The 26,042-nt window shown below is 42.7% G+C and overlaps 1 protein-coding gene across 1 annotated transcript in view; it reads left to right on the plus strand.

Moving 5' to 3' along the window:
* The window catches only part of LOC124788378 (myrosinase 1-like), a 128,270-nt gene that overhangs the window by 38,241 nt on the left and 63,987 nt on the right, over nucleotides 1-26,042 (plus strand). The window contains exons 4-8 of the mRNA XM_047255644.1: nucleotides 3,787-3,920; nucleotides 6,001-6,123; nucleotides 6,204-6,387; nucleotides 10,747-10,841; nucleotides 11,856-12,003. Coding sequence (XP_047111600.1) covers nucleotides 3,787-3,920; nucleotides 6,001-6,123; nucleotides 6,204-6,387; nucleotides 10,747-10,841; nucleotides 11,856-12,003 — 684 coding nt within the window. The remainder of the gene's footprint in view (nucleotides 1-3,786; nucleotides 3,921-6,000; nucleotides 6,124-6,203; nucleotides 6,388-10,746; nucleotides 10,842-11,855; nucleotides 12,004-26,042) is intronic.

Here is a 26,042-nt window from a genome sequence, read left to right on the forward strand (position 1 = left end):
TGGTGGCCGTACCGTAGGTACAACCACAACGGAGGGGTACCTGTTGAGAGGCCAGGCAAACGTGTGGTTCCTGAAGAGGGGCAGCAGCCTTTTCAGTAGTTGCAGGGGCCACAGTCTGGATGATTGACTGATCTGGCCTTGTAACACTAACCAAAACGGCCTTGCTGTGCTGGTACTGCGAACGGCTGAAAGCAAGGAGAAACTACAGTCGTAATTTTTCCCGAGGGCATGCAGCTTTACTGTATGGTTAAATGATGATGGTGTCTTCTTGGCTAAAATATTCCGGAGGTAAAATAGTCCTCCATTCGGATCTCCGGGCGGGGACTACTCAAGAGGACGTCATTATCAGGAGAAAGAAAACTGGCGTTCTACGGATCGGAGTGTGGAATGTCAGATCCTTTAATCGGGCAGGTAGGTTAGAAAATTTAAAAAGGGAAATGGATAGGTTAAAGTTAGATATAGTGGGAATTAGTGAAGTTCGGTGGCAGGAGGAACGAGACTTGTGGTCATGTGAATACAGGATTATAAATACAAAATCAAATAGGGGTAATGCAGGAGTAGGTTTAATAATGAATAAAGCAATGGGAATGCGGGTAAGCTACTACAAACAGCACAGCGAACGCATTATTGCGGCCAAGATAGACACGAAGCCCATGCCTACTACGGTAGTTCTAGTTTATATGCCAACTGGCTCTGCAGATGATGAAGAAATTGAAGAAATGTATGAGGAGATAAAAGAAATTATTCAGGTAGTGAAGGGATACGAAAATTTAATAGTCATGGGTGACTGGAATTCGAGAGTAGGAAAAGGGAGAGAAGGAAACATAGTGGGTGAATATGGATTGGGGGAGAGAAATGAAAGAGGAAACCGTCTGGTAGAATTTTGCACAGAGCATAACTTAATCATAGCTAATACTTGCTCCGAGAACCATAAAAGAAAATTGTGTACATGGAACAATCCTGGAGATACTAGAAGGTATCAGATAGATTATATAATGGTACGACAGGGATTTAGGGACCAGGTTTTAAATTGTAAGACATTTCCAGGGGCAGATGTGGACTCTGACCACAATCTATTGGTTATGACCTGTAGATTAAAACTGAAGAAACTGCAAAAAGGTGGGAATTTAAGGAGATGGGACCTGGATAAACTGAAAGAACCAGAGGTTGTACAGAGTTTCAGGGAGAGCATAAGGGAACAATTGACAGGAATGGGGGAAAGAAATACAGTAGAAGAAGAATGGGTAGCTCTGAGGGATGAAGTAGTGAAGGCAGCAGAGGATCAAGTAGGTGAAAAGACAAGGGCTAGTAGAAATCCTTGGGTAACAGAAGAAACATTGAATTTAATTGATGAAAGGAGAAAATAGAAAAATGCAGTAAATGAAGCAGGCAAAAAGGAATACAAACGTCTCAAAAATGAGATCGATAGGAAGTGCAAAATGGCTAAGCAGGGATGGATAAATGTAAGGATGTGGAGGCTTATCTCCTTAGGAGTAAGATAGATACTGCCTGCAGGACAGTTAAAGAGACCTTTGGAGAAAAGAGAACCACTTGTATGAATATCAAGAGCTCAGATGGAGACCCAGTTCTAAGCAAAGAAGGGAAAGCAGAAAGGTGGAAGGAGTATTTAGAGGGTCTATACAAGGGCGATCTACTTGAGGACAATATTATGGGAATGGAATAGGGTGTAGATGAAGGTGGAATGGGAGATACGATACAGCGTGAAGAGTTTGACAGGGCACTGAAAGACCTGAGTCGAAACAAGGCCCCGGGAGTAGACAACATTCCATTAGAACTACTGACGGCTTTGGGAGAGCCAGTCCTGACAAAACTCTACCATCTGGTGAGCAATATGTATGAGACAGGCAAAATACCCTCAGACTTCAAGAAGAATATAATAATTCCAATCCCAAAGAAAGCAGGTGTTGACAGATGTGAAAATTACAGAACTATCAGTTTAATAAGTCACAGCTGCAAAATACTAACGCGAATTCTTTACAGACGAATGGAAAAACTGGTAGAAACCGACCTTGGGTAAGATCAGTTTGGATTCCGCAGAAATTTGTTGGAACATGTGAGGCAATACTGACCCTACGACTTATCTTAGAAAATAGATTAAGGAAAGGCAAACCTACGTTTCTAGCATTTGTAGACTTACAGAAAGCTTTCGACAATGTTGACTGGAATACTCTCTTTCAAATTCTAAAGATGGCAGGGGTAAAATACAGGGAGCTAAAGGCTATTTACAATTTGTACAGAAACCAGATGGCAGTTATAAGAGTCGAGGGGCATGATAGGGAAGCAGCGGTGGGGAAGGGCGTGAGACAGGGTTGTAGCCTGTCCCCGATGTTATTCAATCTGTATATTGAGCAAGCAGTAAAGGAAACAAAAGAAAAATTCGGAGTAGGTATTAAAATCCATGGAGAAGAAATAAAAACTTTGAGGTTCGCCGATGACATTGTAATTCTGTCAGGGACAGCAAAGGACTTGGAAGAGCAGTTGAACGGAATGGACAGTGTCTTGAAAGGAGGGTATAAGATAAACATCAACAAAAGCAAAACAAGGATAATAGAATGTAGTCGAATTAAGTTGGGTGATGCTGAGGGAATTAGATTAGGAAATGAGACACTTAAAGTGGTAAAGGAGTTTTGCTGTTTGGGGAGCAAAATAACTGATGATGGTCGAAGTAGAGAGGATATAAAATGTAGACTGACAATGGCAAGGAAAGCGTTTCTGAAGAAGAGAAATTTGTAACATCGAGTATAGATTTAAGTGTCAGGAAGTCGTTTCTGAAAGTATTTGTATGGAGTGTAGCCATGTATGGAAGTGAAACATGGACGATAACTAGTTTGGACAAGAAGATAATAGAAGCTTGTGAAATGTGGTACAACAGAAGAATGCTGAAGATTAGATGGGTAGATCACATAACTAATGAGGAGGTATTGAACAGAATTGGGGAGAAGAGGAGTTTGTGGTACAACTTGACAAGAAGAAGGGACCGGTTGGTAGGACATGTTCTGAGGCATCAAGGGATCACAAATTTAGCATTGGAGGGCAGCGTGGAGGGTAAAAATCGTAGAGGGAGACCAAGAGATGAATACACTAAGCAGATTCAGAAGGATGTAGGTTGCAGTAAGTACTGGGAGATGAAGAAGCTTGCACAGGATAGGGTAGCATGGAGAGCTGCATCAAACCGGTCTCAGGACTGAAGACAACAACAATAACATTGAATGTATGCATAACGTAATCCACGGTAAGCCGTTTAAATTCGCATACTCTCAGGTAGACGTGCTAGCAGCTCTCTGACAGAGGGTTTATTGCACCCTGTACAGCAAGACTTTTGCTGGAAATACGGTCGTCGAACGTTTTCGGTTTGTTGATGTAATAATTTTCTCTGACAGAATGTCAGAATAAAAAAAATGTAAGAATGCTATTTCTTTCCTGACACTGTTCCTGTTTCGTTATAATATACTTAACCGTGATTTTTGTTATCATTGTCACATGCCTGCTCCATTCTCCATTCTCGTGAAGTGTTTCGTCCCTTTGCTCAAAGATCAAAATGTATTCTCAACTGTACTCGACTCTCACACGTAGTGTACTACACGCTCTTGTTTATTTATCTATGTCATTTAAAATTTATAGCATAACTTTTGAAAGAGACCTGCAGTATGGTTAATATATTCGTACATTCTTCCCGTACTCTTAGAATGAATTGGTCAACAAGGACAGCGGCGCTGTTTTCATAAACTTACTTACGTATTTTATTCTGTTTTGTTTACGGACAAGCGGACGTGTACCGTTTCTCCATTGCCTGGACACGCATCCTGCCCACTGGAGACCTCGACGTCATCAACCTACCGGGCATCGACTACTACAACAATCTCATCAACGAGCTGCTCGCGAACGGAATCCAGCCTCTGGTAAGAGAGAAGCATACATGCAGGTGTGACCAAAGAGTCGTTATACAAGTATAGGTTTCCATATGTAGTCGAACGTTGTTATAAAGGGGTTTCTTTGTCTGTCTACACCGTTTCATTTGTCTTGTGCTAGTAATGCAATGGTACATTAGCGTAAATAATACTGGATCTAGTTTACTGGCCATAAGTATGTAAAAATTAGGGGAGAGGTGGAACTTTCGGGCACATTGTTGTCTTAGATTCAAGTGGTTCAAATGGCTCTATGAACTACGGGACTTAACATCTGAGGTCATCAGTCCCCTAGACTTAGAACCAAGTAAACCTAACTAACCTAAGGACATCACACACATCCATGCCCGAGGCAGGATTCGAACCTGCGACCGTAGCAGCCGTGTGGTTCCGGACTGAAGCGCCTAGAACCGTTCGGCCACCGCGGCCGGTTTGTTAAGTCATAAGCTCAAAACTTGTCTATATAGGACACAACGTGTTCTTTCGCAATCTCGGTTACGTGCTATGCCCCATTCATGGTTCGAGTAGTGTGAATTACGTGCCCAGATTTTATTAGACGCCAGTAGAAGATGACCGCTAGGAAACATGAAATTAGGTACTCAGTGTTGTTTAGACCACGACCATGCTTGGGGTTACTCTAAAACAGTGTAACGTTCCAAGTGTACGTTACATGCGGGAATTGCTGGTATAAGAACTGATCCACAAGTAATATAAGACTTTGGTTTCGTCACTTCAAATCACCTTTCGAAGAGTGAATTGAGGACGAGTTGTCAGTGCCATAATTTGAAGGCAGGAGTGACAGCTTCACGATTACAAGTAGTCTGCGTAAACCAGTTACGTTGGCCAGTGATGCGTTGTGTCTACGGATGGTATTAAGCCCTTCAGCATCACTAAGGAATGAAGATAGTGCATTGTACCGCCGAAACTGCTAGCCAACAATAAATGACGTCATAAAGACGGCTGTAGGTTTTGAAGAAATCAGGTTCAGCATCAAGTTGCAGTCGTTATAAGTATCGATCATAGCAGGATTACCACGTGCAGAGACTATAATCAAGAGAAGTCTATAAAATCATATCATATTCTGCAGAAATATGCTCAGGTCAACAAGTAAGGTTAAGATAATGAGGTGAGCCAGCATTTAGACCCATTTTTGATTGTCTGGTCTAGTCCAGATGACTATTTTCTCTGTGAGCGTCCTGGCTCAAGCTGCAATCTACACACTGGTAGGCCATACCCCCTTTGCTGCGAAATCGTAATTGCTAGTACACAAAGAGAGAAAAATAGCTATAACGTGAACAACAACCTGTCTCGAAACGACCGGCCGGTATGGCCGCGCTTCAGTCTGGAACCGCGAGACCGCTACGCTCGCAGGTTCCAATCCTGCCTCGGGCGTGGAAGTGTGCGCTGTCCTTAGATTAGTTAGGTTTAAGTAGTTCGAAGTTCTAGGGGACTGATGACCTCAGATGTTAAGTCCCATAGTGCTCAGAGCCATTTGAACCATTTTTTTTTTTTATCTCGAAACATCGCAATTTCGTTGAGTTCCATGGAATGCATTTTTTCCTCCTGTAATAGACATATACAAGGTGATTTTGACAAAAAAAGATAAATTGCAAGAAATGATCCTTGATACGATATACAGCAAAATAGAATATGAACACTTCTGACGGGAAATTCGCACGAAGAGAAGTACACCCAATTCAAGCTAGAGATAAAAAATATTTGACTGTGTACGTTACAAAGACTGAAAACGTACATGACAATACATCACGGAAGTGGAAATGTTCTGTTTGTACTAGTGTTTTGGATCCACTCTCAAATACGCATTATTTCCAACTTCATGAGAGTGTTTCTCCCTTGAAACGCACTTTTAGCCATGTGTCCATATGACTTCTTGTCCTCTCAGCCATAGTTTCCTGCAGTTTGTCTCCAATTAGCAAAACCACCCTGAACACTGAGGTAGACCTGATTTTGGAATGGACAGGGAACCACTAGATTTAAGACTGAAAAATGTAATCGATGGGCAACAAGTTATGGGATCTGGAATTTAAGTTCACGAAGCAAACTTGTTGTGCAGGTGACAATGTACCACTGGGACCTGCCGCAAGCGCTGCAGTACATCGGTGGATGGCCAAACCCAATTCTCGATGACTACTTCGTGGAGTATGCCAGAGTGCTGTTCGAAAACTTTGGAGACAGAGTGAGTATCGATGGCTCCAGTGTTTATCATATCGGTTCCTGCTCACTGTGATTACGCCTCTGACGGCTGTCGTCTCGCAGGTGAAGATGTGGACCACGTTCAACGAGCCGGAAGTGTTCACCACCGGCTACGCTTCCGCGGAATTTCAGGCTCCGTCACAGAGCACTCCGGGCATCGGCGACTACCTGGCTGCACACACCGTCATCAGAGCACATGGACTCGTCTACCGCCTCTATCAAGAACAGTTCAGGGCCAAGCAGAATGGTATGTTTCTCACTGTTGTTAGATCCTGCACGTATCATGCTTTCTCGAATTAATTCAGTCGGTCAACCTGATGATTACTTCTCGTGGATGATTCACGACTGTTCCCGCATCCTACCAATAGCTCATCTTCACTGACTGTTTTCATATCGCTGGATTCGACGAAGGCGGCCTACACCATCACCGAGTGGTTCAATAGATTTGACTCCTGTAGCTTCTCTCTGCAAAGTTATAAAACTGTTTATAAGGACAAATCTACTATAGTAGATGATATAAAAGGCCGTATTCCTACTGACTGCGCAGAAACTTCCGCTGAAGTGCTACCGTGCTTACTTCAGGCTTTCAATGACAGACTGGAGCCTTGTAATGAGGCTGGTGGGTGGCGTACTGAACACCACACTCGAAGGGCAAATTTCTTTCTTCTTCAGAATCCAAAGTATTTGTTTATTCAGTTTTTTTCCGTAAGTTAGTGCTGACACATGGAACAGTATCTACAATTTTCAAACTACAGTTGCTCGTGGACTTCTACCAGAGGAATCCATAACACAAGCACTGACATTTTGTTAATGTGGATGAGCAAGTTCCATTTGAAAATATATACCGTACTGCATGAACCAGAACTCCACCAACAAAATTTTGAAAGTTGTTAGGAAATATTTTCCAAATATTTTGGTACAAGTTATCTGTGTTCTCCTTGCAGGCTAACAACATTTCGTTTGCTTTCTTAACCGTTGTACCGGTATTATGGTGAAAATTTGCAAAGCAATGCAAATGTCGACGGCATTTCACTCACGGTACTTGCTGTTCACAACAGTAAGGTCTACTTTAATACTGGTCCTCAGGCTTGCATTCAGTATTCCTCTGTCCAATCTGGGATTTGTTTCTCTGGTAGTGGTAGTTGTACATTAACAGCGGTACATAGCGGCCTGGGCGGATTTACTGAGGGAGAATAGGCCAATGTGCTAATCGTCTATGGGTTCACTGAATGCAGTGGAAAAGCAGCTATGTCCAGCTGTCCCCACAGTGACAGCAAGCATATCAGAGTAGTTTTGCGTAAATATTCGCATCCTTTCATGCTACTATGTTCTGCTGATTGTGTATTGCAGGATTTTTTCAGTGTTGTGAAAGTATTTTCACGGAAACAAACATAATACTGGTCAGAAAGCTGAATAAATCATAATTATAATATTCTGAAGAAGCCATCAGAGACCACAGGTGGGACTTATGTGTGAATGTATGTCCAGCAGAGGGGGAGCATGAGATGGACAGAGTGGGGAGGGGGGTAGGAGACGGAAAGAGGGACACAGGGGAGGAAATGTGTTGTGCAGGTAGTATCGGTATGCTTTGCACGGGCTACACATACAGATGAGTAAGGCAGAGCAGAGACAGTGGGGTAGGGGGGAGGGGAGGAGAAGAGAAGGAGGAGCTAGAAAGTGTGAGAGGGGGAGAATGAGGAGGACAGAGAAAGTGGGTAGAGGATATGAATAGAAAAAGAGGGAGGGAGTGTATGAGAAGATGGAGAGACAGTGAGTCAGAGGATGAGATGAACAGAGAAGGCAGGAGGAGGCGATCAGAGTCTGAGGGGAGGACAAACATACAGATGGGGAAGGGGTGATCGACAGGCAGAAGGGGAGCAAGGGGAGATGCAGGAGGGAAGTGGAAGGTGTAGGGGGGTAGTGAACAGGGGACGAGGAAGACAGAAAGGATGCGACAGAGTGAAGGGAGAGGGAGAGCTGGACACAACGAGGAAGGAGGAAGATAGGCTCGGAGTGAGGAGCAGAGGAGGTGGAGAGGGAGGAGGACATGGAAAGGCAGAGACAACGAAGAGAGGGATATGTACAGAGGGAGGGAAATGAGGTGAACAGAGAGCGGGAGAAAGAAGTGGACACAGTAAGGGGGGAGGAGGAGGAGGCATGTAAATACACTACTGGCCATTAAAATTGCTACACCACGAAGACGACGTGCTACAGACGCGAAATTTAACCAACAGGAAGAAGATGCTGTGATATGCAAATGATTAGCTTTTCATAGCATTCACACAAGGTTGGCGCCGGTGGTGACACCTACAACGTGCTGACATGAGGAAAGTTTCCAATCGATTTCTCATACACAAAGAGCAGTTGACCGGCGTTGGCTGGTGAAACATTGTTGTGATGCCTCGTGTAAGGAGAAGAAATGCGTACCATTACGTTTCCGGCTGTAATGGATCGTGCAGCCACGTCTCGATCCGTGAGTCAACAGATGGGGACGCTTGCAAGACAACAACCATCTGCACGAACGGTTCGACGACGTTTGCAGCAGGTTGGACTATCAGCTCGGAGACCATGGCTCCGGTTACCCTTGACGCTGCGTCACAGACAGGAGCGCCTGCGATGGTGTACTCAACGACGAACCTGGGTGCACGAATGGCAAAACGTCATTTTTTCGGATGAATCCAGGTTCTGTTTACAGCATCATGATGGTCGCATCCGTGTTTGGCGACATCGCGGTGCACGCACATTGGAAGCATGTATTCGTCATCGCCATAGTGGCGTATCACCTGGTGTGATGATATGGGTTGCCATTGGTTACACGTCTCGGTCACCTCTTGTTCGCATTGACGGCACTTTGAACAGTGTACGTTACATTTCAGATGTGTTACTACCCGAGGCTCTACCCTTCATTCGATCCCTGCGAAACCCTACATTTCGGAAGGATAATGCATGACCGCATGTTGCCGGTCCTGTACGGGCCTTTCTGGATGCTGAAAACGTTCGACTGCTGCCCTGGCCAGCACATTCTCCAGATCTCTCACCAGTTGAGAACGTCTCGTGAATGGTGGCTGAGCAACTGGCTCGTCACAATACGCCAGTCAGTAGTCTTCATGAACTGTGGTATCGTGTTGAAGTTGCATGGGCAGGTGTACCTGTACAAGCTATCCAAGCTCTGTTTGACTCAATGCCCAGGCGTATCAAGGTCGCTATTACGGCTGAGGTGGTTGTTCTGGGTACTGATTTCTCAGGTTCTATGCACCCAAAGCGCGTGAAAATGTAATCACATGTCGGTTCTAGTATAATATATTTGTCGAATGGATACCCGTTTATCATCTGCATTTCTTCTTGGTGTAACAATTTTAATGGCCAGTAGTGTATATGCGTCAGATGTGTATGTGGCGTGGGCAGAAGGTATACAGGGTGTCTCTCTCAAGGGTCGTCTGGCGAATTATCTCTTGTGCTTCGACAAATATTTTCAATTTCATTTTTGCTTTGTGTAGTTGGAGTGAGCCCAAGTAATTGCTACTCGTCTCGTCTTTCATACGCTGCCCTTTGTCGACGGAAAGCGCCGGTTTGTTTGCCATTACAAAAAAATTATTTTTAAACCGGAATTTTACGTGCCTGCTAGATCGAGCGCTGCCAAATTAGTCTAGTCCGATACTCGTTTTATCGACATGTATTAAGAAGGACAGTAAAACTGTAACGGAAAACAGCAATCCAGAAGCGACTCAGTAGCGTTACGTGGTTGGCGGTGGCTGTAAGCGGGGGCCAGGGTTGTGCTGTCGCTGATGGAGAACTGGCTACAACAGCCAGTTGGAGACATGTCTGTCAAATGCTGTTCCTTCACTTTGGCCAAAGAGGAAAACATCAGTGAAATGCACTCCGCAATAAGCTTACTGCTTACGTTTAACTGTACTTCTTTATAAATTACGAAAGGCTGCTCATTTTGCAATATTATTTATTTTCATTCAGCTACCGTCAACTAACCGGAGAATGTAATATTTTGATACTTTAAACGTTTTTTGGAGAACCATGTATGAAACCATTTTACTGCAAGTACGCTCAAATTCAAGTATACTGAATTTTGGACTATTGAAAACAATAAAGAAAATTTTTTCACACAGCAGTCATAGTATTGCTATCAAAATAAGTAAATATGTTGAAGCGCCATTAACTTTTATTAACTTGACCGTCTAAAATACTCAGAATATCAAACTTATTACTTTCATTTATCATTATCACTTTTACGTTTGAAGAATTCTGGTTGCTGCGACTGCAGGCCTCTGTTGTATCATCTCGACAGAGTTCCACGTTGAATCGTTGTTCCACTTAGCAGTAATTTTTGTTGCTGTCTTATTGATAGTTGTAGTAGCTGCTATTTAATAAGCCTACAACTGCCACTAGTTTATGGTGGCAACTTAATCCACATTGTTTGTAATTAATGGTACGATACTTGCAAACTTTCTTCACTACACTACAATGAGCTTCATCAATACGATAATGGAATAATGCACATTACATTCGTGCAGTTCTAAATAATGTAAAACTTCCTTCATGCTAAGTACAAGTACTGTATTTTATTAATTTACGAAGTGGAAATCTGTTTCAGGCACCGTAGGAATTACGTTAAATATAACGGGAAGAAGACCAGCCTCAAACTCCAGTGAAGACTTGGAAGCAGTTGAGAGGAAGTATCAGTTTGATGTAAGTATGGTAAATGCTACAATAACAGACCTTCTGCGATTGTTCTAGTTAGAAAATTAGTTTTGCCTTGTTCCAGTGACCCTACTTCAGTACGTTATCATCAGATACCTTCTTAGCCAACAATTCCGTTAGCGCCATTCAGTTATGTCTATGCTTGAGTATAATACCAAAGGATTTGCAGTGTGATCACTCCTGGGAAAACAACTTGAACCCTCATATCTCAATATAAATGCGTGATTTCTGAAAAAACTGAAACTTTTTGTGAGGGCTGTATTTCTTGTGTCGTTACTTTTCAAGAATTACATCCTTTCCAATCCGAACCAAGAAGAGTGGAAACAGAGCAGTGTAATCCCAGATGAATAATACGTTAAGGAAAATTTATAGCGACTACAAGTTGTTGTGCAATAACAATAAGTGAACCTTTACAATGAAGTTCATGTGGGCGCCTCAGATCCTGCAGACTATTTCATATGTCGTGTACTGGCCTACTTCAATAGCTTATAAATATATCAGAAACAGTAAAATTCCGAGAGGTGCCGGTATCCTTTTGCACAGTAATGGAGTAATTTTGTAGAAGGATTTTGAAAAGACTAGTCAGTATATTTCTTAATATTAAATTTTAAGTTAATTTATGATTCTTTTTAAATACCTCCAGTTGACAGTGGTAGGATCCAACCCCACGTGTCAAAAACACACAAACTACGAATAAAGTCTGTACTGAACTCTTGAGAACATTGGAGATGACAGCCGAGGAGAGGAGTAACAAGTATAAAGCTCCTGGCATTAATATATCTTTTCATTTTTCATACAGAACTTTTTGCTATAAGTGAAATAATATGTGATGACGTGTAATAAGTTTACAAAACTTCTAGATATATTTAAAAAACAGTATAGGTGCCGCGAGATTATAAGTTCATCAGTCATGCAGTCTATCTACGTTTTATTGTGTGCATCAATGATACGTTTGAGGCAAGTGCACTGGTAGTGACAAACGTTTGTCTTGATATTGACCAGGTTGGGCTCTACGCACACCCTATCTTCAGCCAGGAGGGGGATTACCCGGCGGTGGTACGTCAGAGGGTAGACGCTAACAGCGCAGCAGAGGGGCGTCCCCGCTCACGGTTGCCAACTTTCACTCAGGAAGAGATTGAGTACCTCAGAGGTAAATATGCACCTATTAGCAGCGTCATTTCCTTTAAAGCGGAATATAGAACAACTCATGCTGTGATTTCTTCCACAGAACATAAAATTTAATGAGATTACTTTTTGCCTGTAGTTGCTCTAACTTTGCAACTTCTTCTACATCTACATATATACTCCGCTAGCCACAAAGCGGTGTGTGGTGGAGGGTACTATTCACGCCAAAGTCCTATTTCCTCCCCTCTGTTCCACTCGTGGATCGCTTGAGGGGAAAAAAAACGACTGTCTGAAGGTGTCAGACGAGGGCTAATTTCCATTATCTTTGAATGGTGATCATTGCGCGATTTGAAAGTTGGTGGTAATAATATATGCTCTACATTCTCGGCAAAGATCGGATTTTGGAATTTAGTGAGTAGCCTCTTCCGTTTAGCACGTCGTCTATCTGCAAGTGTGTCCCACTTCAAACTTTCTATGAGATTTGACACGCTCTCGCGATGACTAAATGTACCGGTCACGAATCTTGCCGCTCTTCTTTGGACCTTCTGAATTTCTTAAATCAGACCCAACTGGTAAGGGTCCCATACAGACGAAGAATACTCTTAAGACTGGACGAACTAACGTATTGTAAGCAATTTCCTTTTTTGATGGACTGCATCGCTTCAGGATTCTATCAATAAACGGCACTCTAGAGTACTTGTGTAATCTCATCGTTCCATTTAAGATCATTTCGAATAGTCACACACGGATACTTAATGGATGTTACCGCTTCCAAAGACTGGGCATTTATTTTGTACTCGTACTTTACTGGGGAGTTTCGCTTTGTTATACACAGTAGGTCACACTTACTAATATTGAGAGATAACTGCCGGTCATTACACCACGAATTTATTTTCTGCAAATCCTCATTGATTTGTTTCTTCTTCATGTTCTTCTTGCTCAACCTCTTCTTCTTTTCCTTCTTCTTCTTCTTCTTCTTCTTCTTCTTCTTCTCCATCAGTCTCTTTGGAATCAATAGCTATGCTTTCTCAGTATGAGATGTTCTCAACGACAGTGTTCCATATTAATTGACCCTAGTACGACCTAAAGAATCAAAAAATAAAAGCACTTCACTGGACTGAATGTAAAACATACATTGATGAACTCGTCTAACAGCGTTTGGACCGCCTTTGGAACGTACCTCACAGCAGCAGTCCTGTGCGGTTCAAAGGGTTCAAATGGCTCTGAGCACTATGGGACTTAACATATTAGGTCATCAGTCCCCTAGACTTAGAAATACTTAAACCTAACTAACCTAAGGACATCACACACATCCATGCCCGAGGCAGGATTCGAACCTGCGACCGTAGCAGTCCCGCGGTTGCGGATTGCAGCGCCTAGAACCGCAAGGCCACCGCGGCCGGCGTCCTGTGCGGCATGGATTGCAAAAGTTCTCCGCAGTTTTCTGGAGGTATGTGGAAGCAGAGGTGGCATGATCCCTGCGAGCTCGTAGGTACAGAGCTGGCGCCCAATAGCGCCCCATAAGTGTTCCACGAGGTTCAGACTAGGTGAATTTGTTGGTCAAGACATCTACCAGTTCACTATCATGCTCCTCAAAACCAGATGAGCATGATTCTGGCTACTTGCCTGTAACATTTATCCTGCTGGAAGAGGCTGGCGCCCCCTGTGGAGACATCAGGCACGAAGCGATGAAGGTGATCCACAATAATGATCATGTAGTTCACACCTGTCATGGTCCCTTCGATTACTGCTACAAGTACCAAGGAAGATCAGGTGAATATCCCCTGTAGCACTAAAGGCCATTTCCCTGTATTAAAAATATGGTTCGGATTGTTGTTATTTTGTAATTAAAAGTCAAAAGTCATTAAATTCCAAGATTTGATCACATGATCGAAAACGCACTGTTATTGCTGAAGCTCTGGTGACGTCACACGCCAGGAGTAACACGAAGCTCTATATGTGTTACGAGAGTGTTAGCCGTAGTTACTGGTACACATGTACATTAAATGCCTTCGCAGCTGCGAATATGAACAACCGTCAGCTGCATAATGGGATGACTTCAATGAAAATTTGAGCCGATATTTCCAACTTACCCTCGGGCTACCTGAGCACGACTGACGGTCAGACCCAAACTTCGGTATGTCGTCAACCACACATCTACAACCTGTACTCGTACGTCCATTATGTGTACTCCTGTACAGGGGCGGCATTTTATTTGAAAGTCACTTGCTCAGTGTCGGCAGATAATTACGATACTTGACTGTTCCCCGGAAATCGTCTTAACTGGTTAATTATGTCATCGTATGTTCAGAACACGTTTATGTGATGCCGCTGACGTCACTGTCTAGTACTTCCGCTGCTTATTCACCTGTGTTACTCCGAATTATGATGCAATGTTCCTTGGAACATGCATCGTATGGAAGTTTCTAGTGTTTTTCTTTCGTACATTTTGCAAACGGTGTAGTTATTTAGTGATGGAAAATGCGTTTCCAACTTCTAAGTAAAAGTGGAAAGGAATTTTGTGAAGACTGACTGCGGAATCCTTCGGAAAGTTGATGCGTTTATGTCCTCTTCGTTCTTCGAAACAACCCAGATAATCAAGTTCCGGAAATAAGAAACATGAAAACTGCACTGCATGGTGACTGGGAAGGAAGTACTGTGACACAGCAATAAGTTGTAGAATTATGTTAAAAGTGAGGGAATCTGGAACTGTGTTATTTGTTCGGACCATGCTAAAGGTTTTCCAAGGCTGCTTGTGAAAGCCTGCTCAATAAGAAACGTTGGAAACATTTTCATTCAGAAGATAGTTCTGGCAGTTAATATCTGTAGTTGTTGCCAGAACTATTACTGTTTTCCAAGTACCTCTTTTTTCAGTTTTCAAATTTTCAGACAGCGTCCTAACACTCTTGGGGATCTGCAGAGCACCGTCGGCTTACATACTGCCATGTTCTGTTCCTCCGTGTCATTAATTTAAATCACCGGAAAATTAGCTCTACGAAATATGCAGTTTACGCAGTAGAACCTTAAAGTATCCATTATTTTACTGCATATGTAAGTGATGCTGAAACACTGCGATCTAAAAGTGCTTAAGCAGCACCGACTTTCACTTTCTTATTACATTTCGTCGTGGGTTCCAAGCAGTGTTCAATTTTTCTCTTTGTCAGAATCACACAGCTTTACATCAGGTTGAATGGAAACAGTTGTAAGTGACAAATTATTGTCTTCGATGACTTGTTTGGGGAGTATAATGCGGTCGGAAGATGTTAAATGGTGTTCCAGAGTCATCGGAATAAGAGCTACCACACGCATTAAATACAGTTTCTTCACTCCAACTTTGTGATGTATCTCGAACTGACCAAGTGTAAAATGAAGTTACTAAATGGCAATTTTATAGAAATGTCATATCATATAGAATTAAAAGCTACTACATAACTGTATTACGAATAAAGTAAACTTAAAAAGACACCAGTATTAAGTGAAGAGAAGAGGAGGGGAAAAGAAAAACAAACTTCCTCCGAATGAGAATCGGTCTTGCAAATATTGCATTAGACGTTCAGCATGCTATCTACTACGCTACAGGCTATAATGTGTTCATAGAGATGATGATGATGATGATGATGATGATTTCTGCTTTGTGGGGCGCCCAACTGCGCGGTCATCAGCGCCCGTGTTCATACAGTGTCTACTTACATCAAAATGATGCTTACAGAAATAAACTCACGTATTGGGCATTTGATCTTTATGAGCGAGTTGCTACCTAATTTTACTTACCTTCTCAATTTTTGGAACGCTCAAAAACAATTTTTTTCCGGAGTTTCATACTGTAGATGTATTTGTTCAATGGGGTACTACCAGCCCATTTTCCGAAAAGTAAATTCCAAAACAAGGCATCACTGCGAATAAGCAGCGGAAGTACTAAATAGTGACGGCACAGGCATCACATAAGCGTGTTCTGAACGTACGATGACATAACTAACCAGTCAAGACGATTTCCGGGAAACAAATACCCTATTGTGCCTACAGCAGCCTGTGTCCGTTGTATGGTGCTTGTTAAGTTTAGCCGTACGTTTGGATGATGGCGTATGTAGTCACGACCGCTGACTTAGTGTAAGAAAAAAAAAAAAAAAAAAACACGACTTGTGAGACCAGGTGAGACGTTTCCATTGATCCATGGTCCATTCTCGACGATTTCGTGCTCGATTTCGTTGGGTCGTCATGGTAACACCGAGCGGTCGTCTGCTGCGAACTGCTGTGTTAACAATGTGCGTCGAGCCGTGTGCTCCGAAACACTTGCGCCTGTACCAGCAGCACTGCACGCCGTCGTTAAATCTGCCCCCTACTGCCGCCTACCCTCCTATGCAGAGCGAGCGAGGCTTCGACTTCCATGTCCTGCGATGAGGAGTGGGCATCCAACACCTTTGTCTGCTCGCGGTGTCATAAACCCTTCAACACATGGATTCTCATGACAGTAACACGCCATCAGCCGACCAGGTTCGCCGTTTCCGGGATCCACGTTCCCAGATGCGGTATCATAATAATCGGTCCTAGGTCAAAGTTTGTTTTCCCCATTTGGGCCCTCTTGTCGTCGCTGGAAAGATAGCCCAACGTCTTTTCGTCGCCTGTTGATTTTCCTTGGCGCGCTCGCAGCACGACGAGGCGGCATTCGGCCCCGCAATGGGGGTTGTTTGGGGGAGGAGACCAGCCAGCGAGGTCATCGGTCTAACCGGATTAATGAAGGGAAGTCAGCCGTGCCCTTTGAAAGGAACCATTCCGGCATTTACCTGGAGCGATTTAGGAAATCACCGAAAACCTAAATCAGGATGGCCGGATGCGGGATTGAACCGTCGTCCTCCCGAATGCGAGTCCAGTGTGCTAACCCTACGCCACCTCGCTCGGTGCCCCGCAGTGGCCAGTGGCCGTTACACGCTGCACCCGTATCTGTCTTGGACTAGATATTCCACAAATTAACTATGTACTTGTGTTAACCGCTAATATTTAACTCTTTCGTTGCTAGTTCCGATGCTGTAGCGCTATTCTCAAACATTCCTTTCTAAACATAAGTAGAGCTTCAGGAATTGAGAATGCGCTTTCGACCCAGAAATTAGTCCTTTTTGTATATGTATTTTGTTATTATTGAACAATATGAGGCCACGTAATTCATTCTTTCACATGCCTTCATTAGGAACGTTATTTGAAGTAGAAGAAAATGGATTAGCGACCACATTCAAAGTACCATGTCAAATTTACCACAGGCCTGAATCTCTTCTTCCCCTAAGAAATGGAGAAATGAAACTGTTAAGATATACTTTATAGGAGATGAAAAACTGGAGGTAGATCGAAGATATGATTCTGTAGCGTGAGTAAAGTGTGGTATAGTACTGAACCTTCAAAGAATGATTCACGAACACAACGAGCTCATCCGTTTTGGTGCACTGTTGGTGAATTGAAATGAAGGTTTCTCTCAAAACTCCTCGAAGTTTCATTTCAGTCCACACACTTGATATAATCAAAATTTAAAAATGGAAGTAATGTCAGTGAACGTCGAGAAAAGAAATGAAATACTTACAGCATCCTATTTCCAGTTTGAAAAGTGGTGTTTATTCCATTTTCACATCCAAAAAGTTGAACTATTGTCCACGATTTTTGATTAAACCGTATTGAGCCTACACTACAGTTTTCCACTGCATTCGAATGAAATTTCAGGGGAAATTCAATGAAAATGATATATGTGCATAAATATATATGTGAAATATGTATGTCTGTATGCTGCGAAGCCACGGGCAGAAAGCTTGTTTATTCAGGCTCCTTTATATGCCACTGGTGCCCAGTGACCATGTCAGGTTCCACCTTGACTGCTTGTCTGATATAGAAGAATGGTTTGAGAATGGGTCTACGACCTGGAAACTAGCAGTAAAGAGAGAAATATAAATCATCGTCATCATCATCATTTAAGACTGATTATGTCTTTCAGCGTTCAGTCTGGAGCATAGTCCCCCTTATAAAATTCCTCTATGATCCCCTATTCAGTGCTAACATTGGTGCGTCTTCTGATGTTAAGCCTATTACTTCAAAATCATTCTTAACCGAATCCAGGTACCTTCTCCTTGGTCTGCCCCGACTCCTCCTACCCTCTACTATGAGTCTCTTGGGTAACCTTGCTTCTCCCATGCGTGCAACATGACCCCACCATCTAAGCCTATTTGCGCTGACTGCTACATCTATACAGTTCATTCCCAGTTTTTCTTTGATTTCCTCATTGTGGACACCCTCCTGCCATTGTTCCCATCTACTAGTACCTGCAATCATCCTAGCTACTTTCATATCCGTAACCTCAATCTTATTGATAAGGTAATATGAATCCACCCAGCTTTCGCTCCCATAAAACAAAGTTGGTCGAAAGATCGAACGGTGCACAGATAACTTAGTCTTGGTAGTGACTTCCTTCTTGCAGAAGAGAGTAGATCGTAGCTGAGCGCTCACTGCATTAACTTTGCTACACCTCGCTTCCAGTTCTTTCACTATTTTGCCATCCTGTGAGAATATGCATCCTAAGTACTTGATACCGTCCACCTGTTCTAACTTTGTTCCTCCTATTTGGCACTCAATCCGTTTATATCTCTTTCCCACTGACATTACTTTCGTTTTGGAGATGCTAATCTTCATACCATAGTCCTTACATTTCGGATCTAGCTCTGAAATATTACTTTGCAAACTTTCAATCAAATCTACCATCACAACTAAGTCATCCGCATATAAGAGACTGCTTATTTTATGTTCACATATCTTAATCTCACCCAGCCAGTCTATTGTTTTCAACATATGATCCTTAGGTTGCAGCCTTCTCTTACCCCTGAAACTACTCTGAACCATTAACTCAATTTACTGTCAACTCTAACTGCTGCCTATCTATGTAAAGACCTTTAATTGCTTGCAAAAGTTTGCCTCCTATTCCATAATCTCGTAGAACAGACAATAACTTCCTCCTAGGAACCCGGTCATATGCCTTTTCTAGATCTATAAAGCATAGATACAGTTCCCTGTTCCACTCGTAACACTTCTCCATTATTTGCCGTAAGCTAAAAATCTTGTCCTGACAACCTTTAAGAGGCCTAAACGCACACTGATTTTCATCCAGTTTGTCCTCAACTAATACTCGCACTTTCCTTTCAACAATACCTGAGAATATTTTTCCAACAACGCTGATTAAAGAGATACCTCTATAGTTGTTACAATCTTTTATGTTTCCATGTTTAAAGATTGGTGTGATTACTGCCTTCGTCCAGTCTGATGGAACCTGTCCCGACTCCCACGCCATTTCAATAATCCTGTGTAACCATTTAAGACCTGACATTCCACTGTATTTGATGAGTTCCGACTTAATTTCATCCACCCCAGCCGCTTTATTGCACTGCAATCTATTGACCATTTTCTCCACTTCCTCAAATGTGATCCTATTTCCATCATCATTCCTATCCCATTGTACATCGAAATCTGAAACATTACTGATCGCATTTTCACCTACATTGAGCAACTCTTCAAAATATTCCCTCCATCTGCCCAAGGCATCAACAGGATTCACCAGCAGTTTTCCTGACCTGTCCAAAATACTTGTCATTTCCTTCTTACCTCCCTTTCGAAGTCTGCTAATTACACTCCAGAATGGTTTTCCAGTAGCTTGACCCAAAGTCTTCAACCTGTTTCCAAAGTCTTCCCAAGATTTCTTCTTGGATACTGCAGTTATCTGTTTGGCTTTGTTTCTTTCTTCAACATAACTTTCTCTGTCTACCTGAGTTCTAATATGTAACCATTTTTGGAACGCCTTCTTTGTCCTTTTACAGGCTGCTTTGACTGTATCATTCCACCAAGCTGTTTGCTTCATCCTACCTTTACACACAACTATTCCAAGACATTCTTTAGCCATTTCTGGTACTGTGTCCCTGTACCTTGTCCCTTCCTTTTCCAATGACTGTAATTGACGACATTCAACTAACTGGTACCTTTCTGAGATCACTGTTATGTACTTGTGCCTGATTTCCTTATCCTGAAGTTTCTCCACTCTTGTCCTCCTACATATGGACCTGACCTCCTGCACTTTCGGCCTCACAATACCAATTTCATTGCAGGTTAAATAGTGATCATTGTCATCAAAGAATCCCCTGAATACACTTGTGTCCCTCACAGCCTTCTTGAAGTCCTGATCTGTTATATATAGTCAACGACAGATCCGGTTCCCCTGCCTTCCCAAGTGTACCAGTGAATGTCCTTATACTCGTACATTCCACATTTGTTAAAATCTTTGGAAATGCCATTCCCGAACTTTGTAATGTAGATTTCAAAAGAAGTTTCAGCTCGAAACTAGACATCGAATGAAAAATAAAATATTTGCAACTTGGACTGGTTTTTCTTTCTACCGAGTAACAGAAGTACTGATCCTGGTTACTCCAACATGCTGTAAGTTTGTATATACGAAGATGTTTACTATTGAAATTTCGAGAGAGCACTCTCTCAGAAGAGGTGGACAACATGAGTTTCCCCATATTATACATATCACGAAATTATCTCGACTAGAAAATTCGATAAATTAAAATTAATACAGAGGCTTAACGACAGCCATTTTCAGCCGTGCCATTCGCGAGTGGAACAGGGAAGTACTACCCTCCGCCACACACCTTTTAGCAGCTTGCCGGGCAGGAACTAAATTATTAATATATCATCTACATCTGTACCCCGCAAACCACCATACGGCGTGTGTCAGAGGGTATACTGTGTACCACTGTCATTTCCTTGTTCTGTTCCAGTCGTAAATGGTTCATGGGAAGAACGATAGGTGGTAATACTCTCTGGGTGTGCTCGAGTCCGTCTAATTTTGCCTTCACGTTCTTTTCGCGAGGTCACGTAAGTGACAGTGATATGTTGTTGGCTGATAAATTTAGGAACGTACACTCTTTTAACTTTATCAGTAAAGCAGCCGTTTTACTGAATGCTTTCTTTGAACCGTCTGCGACGGGAGTTGCCTGAGTATCTCCGGAATGGTTTTCGCGCTCACTGTGTGAACTCGTGGGGAAACAGGTGGCTCTTCTATCGCCTGATCGAACGAGTGTTTTGTAAGCTACTTCCTATGTTGATGAGCTCAATTTCATGACTGTTCTTGCAATTAACTTTAGTATGCCATCTGTTTAACCTCCAGTCAGTTTTATGAAGTCTTTCCACGAAAATCGCTCCGTACTCGCACTTCTGGGCATTTGTAAATGTTACCCCTTCCAGTGATTGTTCTGCAAGAGGATACAATAACGGATTTTTCTGCCTGTTTACGCACAAAACGTTACATCTGTTTGTGAAGAAGGTCTTTTAAAACTCCCTGCACCAATTGCAGATTTTCTGCAAGTCTTCCTGCATCTCTACACAGTTTTCTACCTTTGCAACTTTTCTTTTACGAGCACCGTAAACGAAGAGGCACGTGGATCTTCCGACGCCATCCGCTATGTCATTTATAAGGAGGAGGGCCAGACGTAAGAACGAAAGTAGCTTTCGCTCCATGAGTCACTGCCAACCGACATTTCTCAATGAAACTTTAACCGTCCATAGAAGGAACACGTACAGCACAGCACAGCACAAACGGTAACTAAAAGTATTCGAAATGGGAGGAAAAGAGATTACACCTTTATTGAAAGACTATAAATACAGCGAAGTAACCCTGCTGTATGGTGGTCCCCTGAACGTTACAAAAAGAGGGACTCGTTTAATCAGGACGGACGACAACGCACGCTCTGCAAGTTGCTCCCATGTTGGGCACAAAGTCTGTAAGGAGTTTTTGTGGTGGGGTGTTTCATTCCTCCACCAGGGCGGACCACAACGGCAGCATGGTCTCTGGTTCATGTGGTCGTACTGCAGTACGTCTCCCCAACGTATCTCACACGTGCTCGATGAGGTCTCGGTAGTGGAAATTATTGCTAACTGAACCAGTCTATTCTCCAGATATCCTCTCGTTCCAAGAACTGCTCCACATGCCTTCTTCGATGCGGTCAGGCATCGTCATCCTCAAAAATGGGGTCAGGAGCGGCTGTTCCTTGAAAGGACGGATTTGGGGAAGGAGTAAGTTGTCATAGTAACGTTCACCTTCGAATGAACCGTGTTCAAAGATCTGCGATGGCGCCAGGTGTGCAGGGATTGCACAAACGACGAATCATGTCGCTTACTCTTCTCGTTTGAGAGCAGAGCCAGTGATTCTGGACGTTCCCTCATCTGGCGAGAGGTGAGAATACGTAATTCACCCAGGAACATTGTCGGACATGAACGTTTTGGAAGTCCAGATTTTGTGGTATGGTGAGGCATAATGTTGTAGCGGCAAATTAACCTCGAAAGATTTGAACACAGTACAGCCTCCGGTCAACATCATTGTGACACTGTACTGCTTCCCATGTGGGTATTTTCGAATGGCATTCGTCCGTCACTTCATGTTTAGGACTCCGCATCTCAATCGATATAAAAGCAAAAGTTATAGAACGGGAACACGTTGCTGAACATGTGTTACCGTCCGTGGGGATCACACACCCCGCTAAGAGGCACGTCCAGCCTTTTGTAAAGTCCAGGGCACATTCACCATTCGTGGTCACCTGAGTGTACTTATTGCCTTTGACTATAAGTGGCATTTATATTCGTCTCACTGAGTATTCCTTGTTGTTACCTTATGTGCTGTAGTGCAGCTATTCTTTCTACGTACGGTCCAAGTTTCACCGAGAAATGATAGTTGTCTGTGACTCAGTGGGCGTAAGTACATAATTACACAGAGCAGTTTACATTCTATGGAAACTAAAGGCATAGTTACACAAGCACTATCACTAGAAATGCTCCGCTTCTCCAGGACCAACGATACAAAGCTGATAGGAAAGGAGAAAGTTGTTTCGTATCCCACTAGGTCTAGTGTCTTATTCTCTGTTGAGTGATTTCAGATGCTTTTCTATCCCACAGTCGCTTATTGTGGTAGGTGTCATTTCGAGACTCGTGTGACGTGTCAAAGGAGGAACTACAGTGCAGTCTTTCTCGGTGAAACAGTTCTGACGAAAAGACTTCTGGTAATACGGCTTTCCCTCTGTCATCCTCCGCTTCGATATCACTATGATCCTGGAGTATCTACACTGCTGATTTCGATCGCAAGACCAAAACATATGAAGGTTTTGTGTCAAGTCGGTAGATGGAATCTTATTTTCGAGTTCGTTGAGCGCTTCATGAGTGTCACTCCTTAAGCTGCTTTTGGCTTCGTTCATGTTTTGTTTGTCTCCGAGACTCCGCGTACGTTTAAATTTGCAATGGGGCTCTCGTTGCTTTCGTTGCAGCTTTTTATAATCATTGTCGAACAACGACGTATCTTTTCCATCCCTCGCAACTTTGTTCCACACATATCAGCTGTAAAAGCGTATTGTACAATTCTTTTGAATTTTGTACATTGATGTCAACATTGTCAGTCCTAGATACGTAATTTTTTCGTTGGCCGATTAGCTAATCCGAACTCTTGCCGCTCTTGTTAAGCGGAGATATATTCCTACGTTTCTCGCTATTGCAATATAGAATCCTACTCAACTGTGCTATAACGGCTTTACTACCGGAGGTTCCCTTTTCTACTGCGTCGGAAGTTCTCGCCTGTTGCTGACCAGGATGACTAATATGTTATCTTCCCGAGTCGGTTCCCTGATTAGGGACTCCAGTTTATTTTCGGATAAGTGATGTAGAAAATTTCACATATTCCCCTGTTTCTACTTCCAGCCTTAATCACTTGAGTCTCCGAGAACAAATCTGCATCTGACTGTTGTTACAGAACTCAACTGCAAAGAAGAAATTAGCAGCAGACTCACTTTTATGACTTATTGTGTCGCTTGACAAGGTCACAAACATGCCTAGCCACCTTGTAGTTTTACTACCTGGACATCTGAGACATATTTCATGCTAGTGAGATCTCATTTTGCCTGAATGGTTGTTAGATCTTGTTCATTATATTCCTCATTACCCCGTAGGAGTCTTCCTAAGAGTCGTATACAGCATTTATACGCAGATTGTAGTAGTATTCTGTCCTAATTTATGGATTAAATAACTACGAAACTCCTCACTAATAGATATCACAGTAGATGGAAAAGGAACTGTAGATCCAATAACAACAGATGAACTCAGTAAAGCTTATAAAGTCTAAGAAGGAAGAAGGCCTGAGAATGTGGTGATATGAACTCTAAATTTCTTCAACTGTCCATATAAGAATGAAAAATTGTATTAACATTGGTCGTATCGCCAACGCAAAAGGATTTGATTAGGTAACTCCAAAAAAATTACTTCAAGTCTTTTTACGCAAAGGCCTTAAACAAAATTAGTTAGAACGATCATGCGTATGACAAAACATGTATTAAAATGATTGTGCAGTGATGAAAGTTGAAATAATACATTGATTTAGACAAGGATGGCCTCGGTCACCAAATCATTCTACTTTCCTTATCATAAACAATTTTCATATATTTCTTGTCAACACATTTTAATGTATATAACTCTACCACAGACTCAGTACTATTTGAGAACTGCCGTATTACTTTATTTGGAAAGCGAGAGGTCCTACAACGTTGGTTGTATGCGCTTGAGAATGTACTCCAGTCCTTATCATAACACCACAGTCGTCCAACGTCTCTAGAGACGTGTGCTAATGTGCTTCCCCACATTAAAGCGCTGATAAGACATGGGGCTGTGTCGCCTGTTAAGTGCCGGTGTCAGTGCGCTCGTGGGACATGAAATCAGTGTTTGGTGGAAAATTACGCTGCTACGGTTTCAGTCACAAACGTCTTGGGAGCTTCTAAAGACTCGAGCACTCGTGGCAGTGCATGTGGCGATCTGTGAGGCTGGGTCAGCACGCCAACGACTAGCTTCACCCCAAGCCACTTTCTGCCACGGCATTGAAGAAGACCTTAAGTCAATGCTAAATGCTCACCACCACGTAGGCAGAAGATTTTCACGTGCAACACAATAATCACAATTCGCAATGAAAACATGCCTACTAACGGGAATGAGATCCACTGAATTCCATACTAACAAGGGAACCTCCCCATCGCACCCCCCTCAGATTTAGTTATAAGTTGGCACAGTGGTTAGGCCTTGAAAAACTGTACACAGATCAATCGAGAAAACAGGAAGAAGTTGTGTGGAACTATCAAAAAAATTAGTAAAATATAGAAACTGAGTAGTCCATGCGCAAGATAGGCAACATCTAGGAGAATGCGAGATCACGAGCGCCGTGGTCCCGTGGTTAGCGTGAGTAGCTGCGGAATGTGAGATCTTTGGTTCAAATCTTCCCTCGACTGAAAATTTTACTTTATTTTCGCAAAGTTATGATCTGTCCGTTCGTTTATTGACGTCTCTGTTCACTATAATAAGTTTAGTGTCTGTGTTTTGCGACCGCACCGCAAAATCGTGCGATTAGTAGACGAAAGGACGTGCTTCTCCAATGGGAACCGAAAACATTTGATCGCAAGGTCATAGGTCAACCGATTCCTCCACAGGAAAACACGTCTGATATATTCTATACGACACTGGTGACGGCATGTGCGTCACATGACAGGAATATGTTGTGGACCCACCTAACTTGTACACTTAGCGAATGGGTAAAAAGATACTTCTACCTTACCCGATTTAGGTTTTCTTGTGGATGTGATAATCACTCCAGAAAAGTGATGAAAACATAAGAGTTTGTCACATAAACTGAAAATAAAAAATCAATCTTTTCACTCGGGGGAAGACTTGAACCTAGGACCTCTCGTTCCGTAACTGCTCTCGCTAACCACAGGACCACGGTGCTCCTTAACTCCCATTGTCCTTGATGTTGCCTATGTTGCACATGGACTACTCAGTTTGTATATTTTACTAATTTTTTTCATAGTTCCACACAACTTCTTCCTGTTTTCTCGATTGATCTGTGTTCAGGTTTTCAAGGCCTATCCACTGTGCCAACTTATAACTAAATCTGAGGGGGGTGCGATGGGGAGGTTCCCTTGTAAGCACTTCGGTGGAGACCATATAACTGTGCTGCAGAAATAG

This window comes from Schistocerca piceifrons, chromosome 3, assembly GCF_021461385.2.
Source record: "Schistocerca piceifrons isolate TAMUIC-IGC-003096 chromosome 3, iqSchPice1.1, whole genome shotgun sequence".
Lineage (NCBI taxonomy): Eukaryota > Metazoa > Arthropoda > Insecta > Orthoptera > Acrididae > Schistocerca > Schistocerca piceifrons.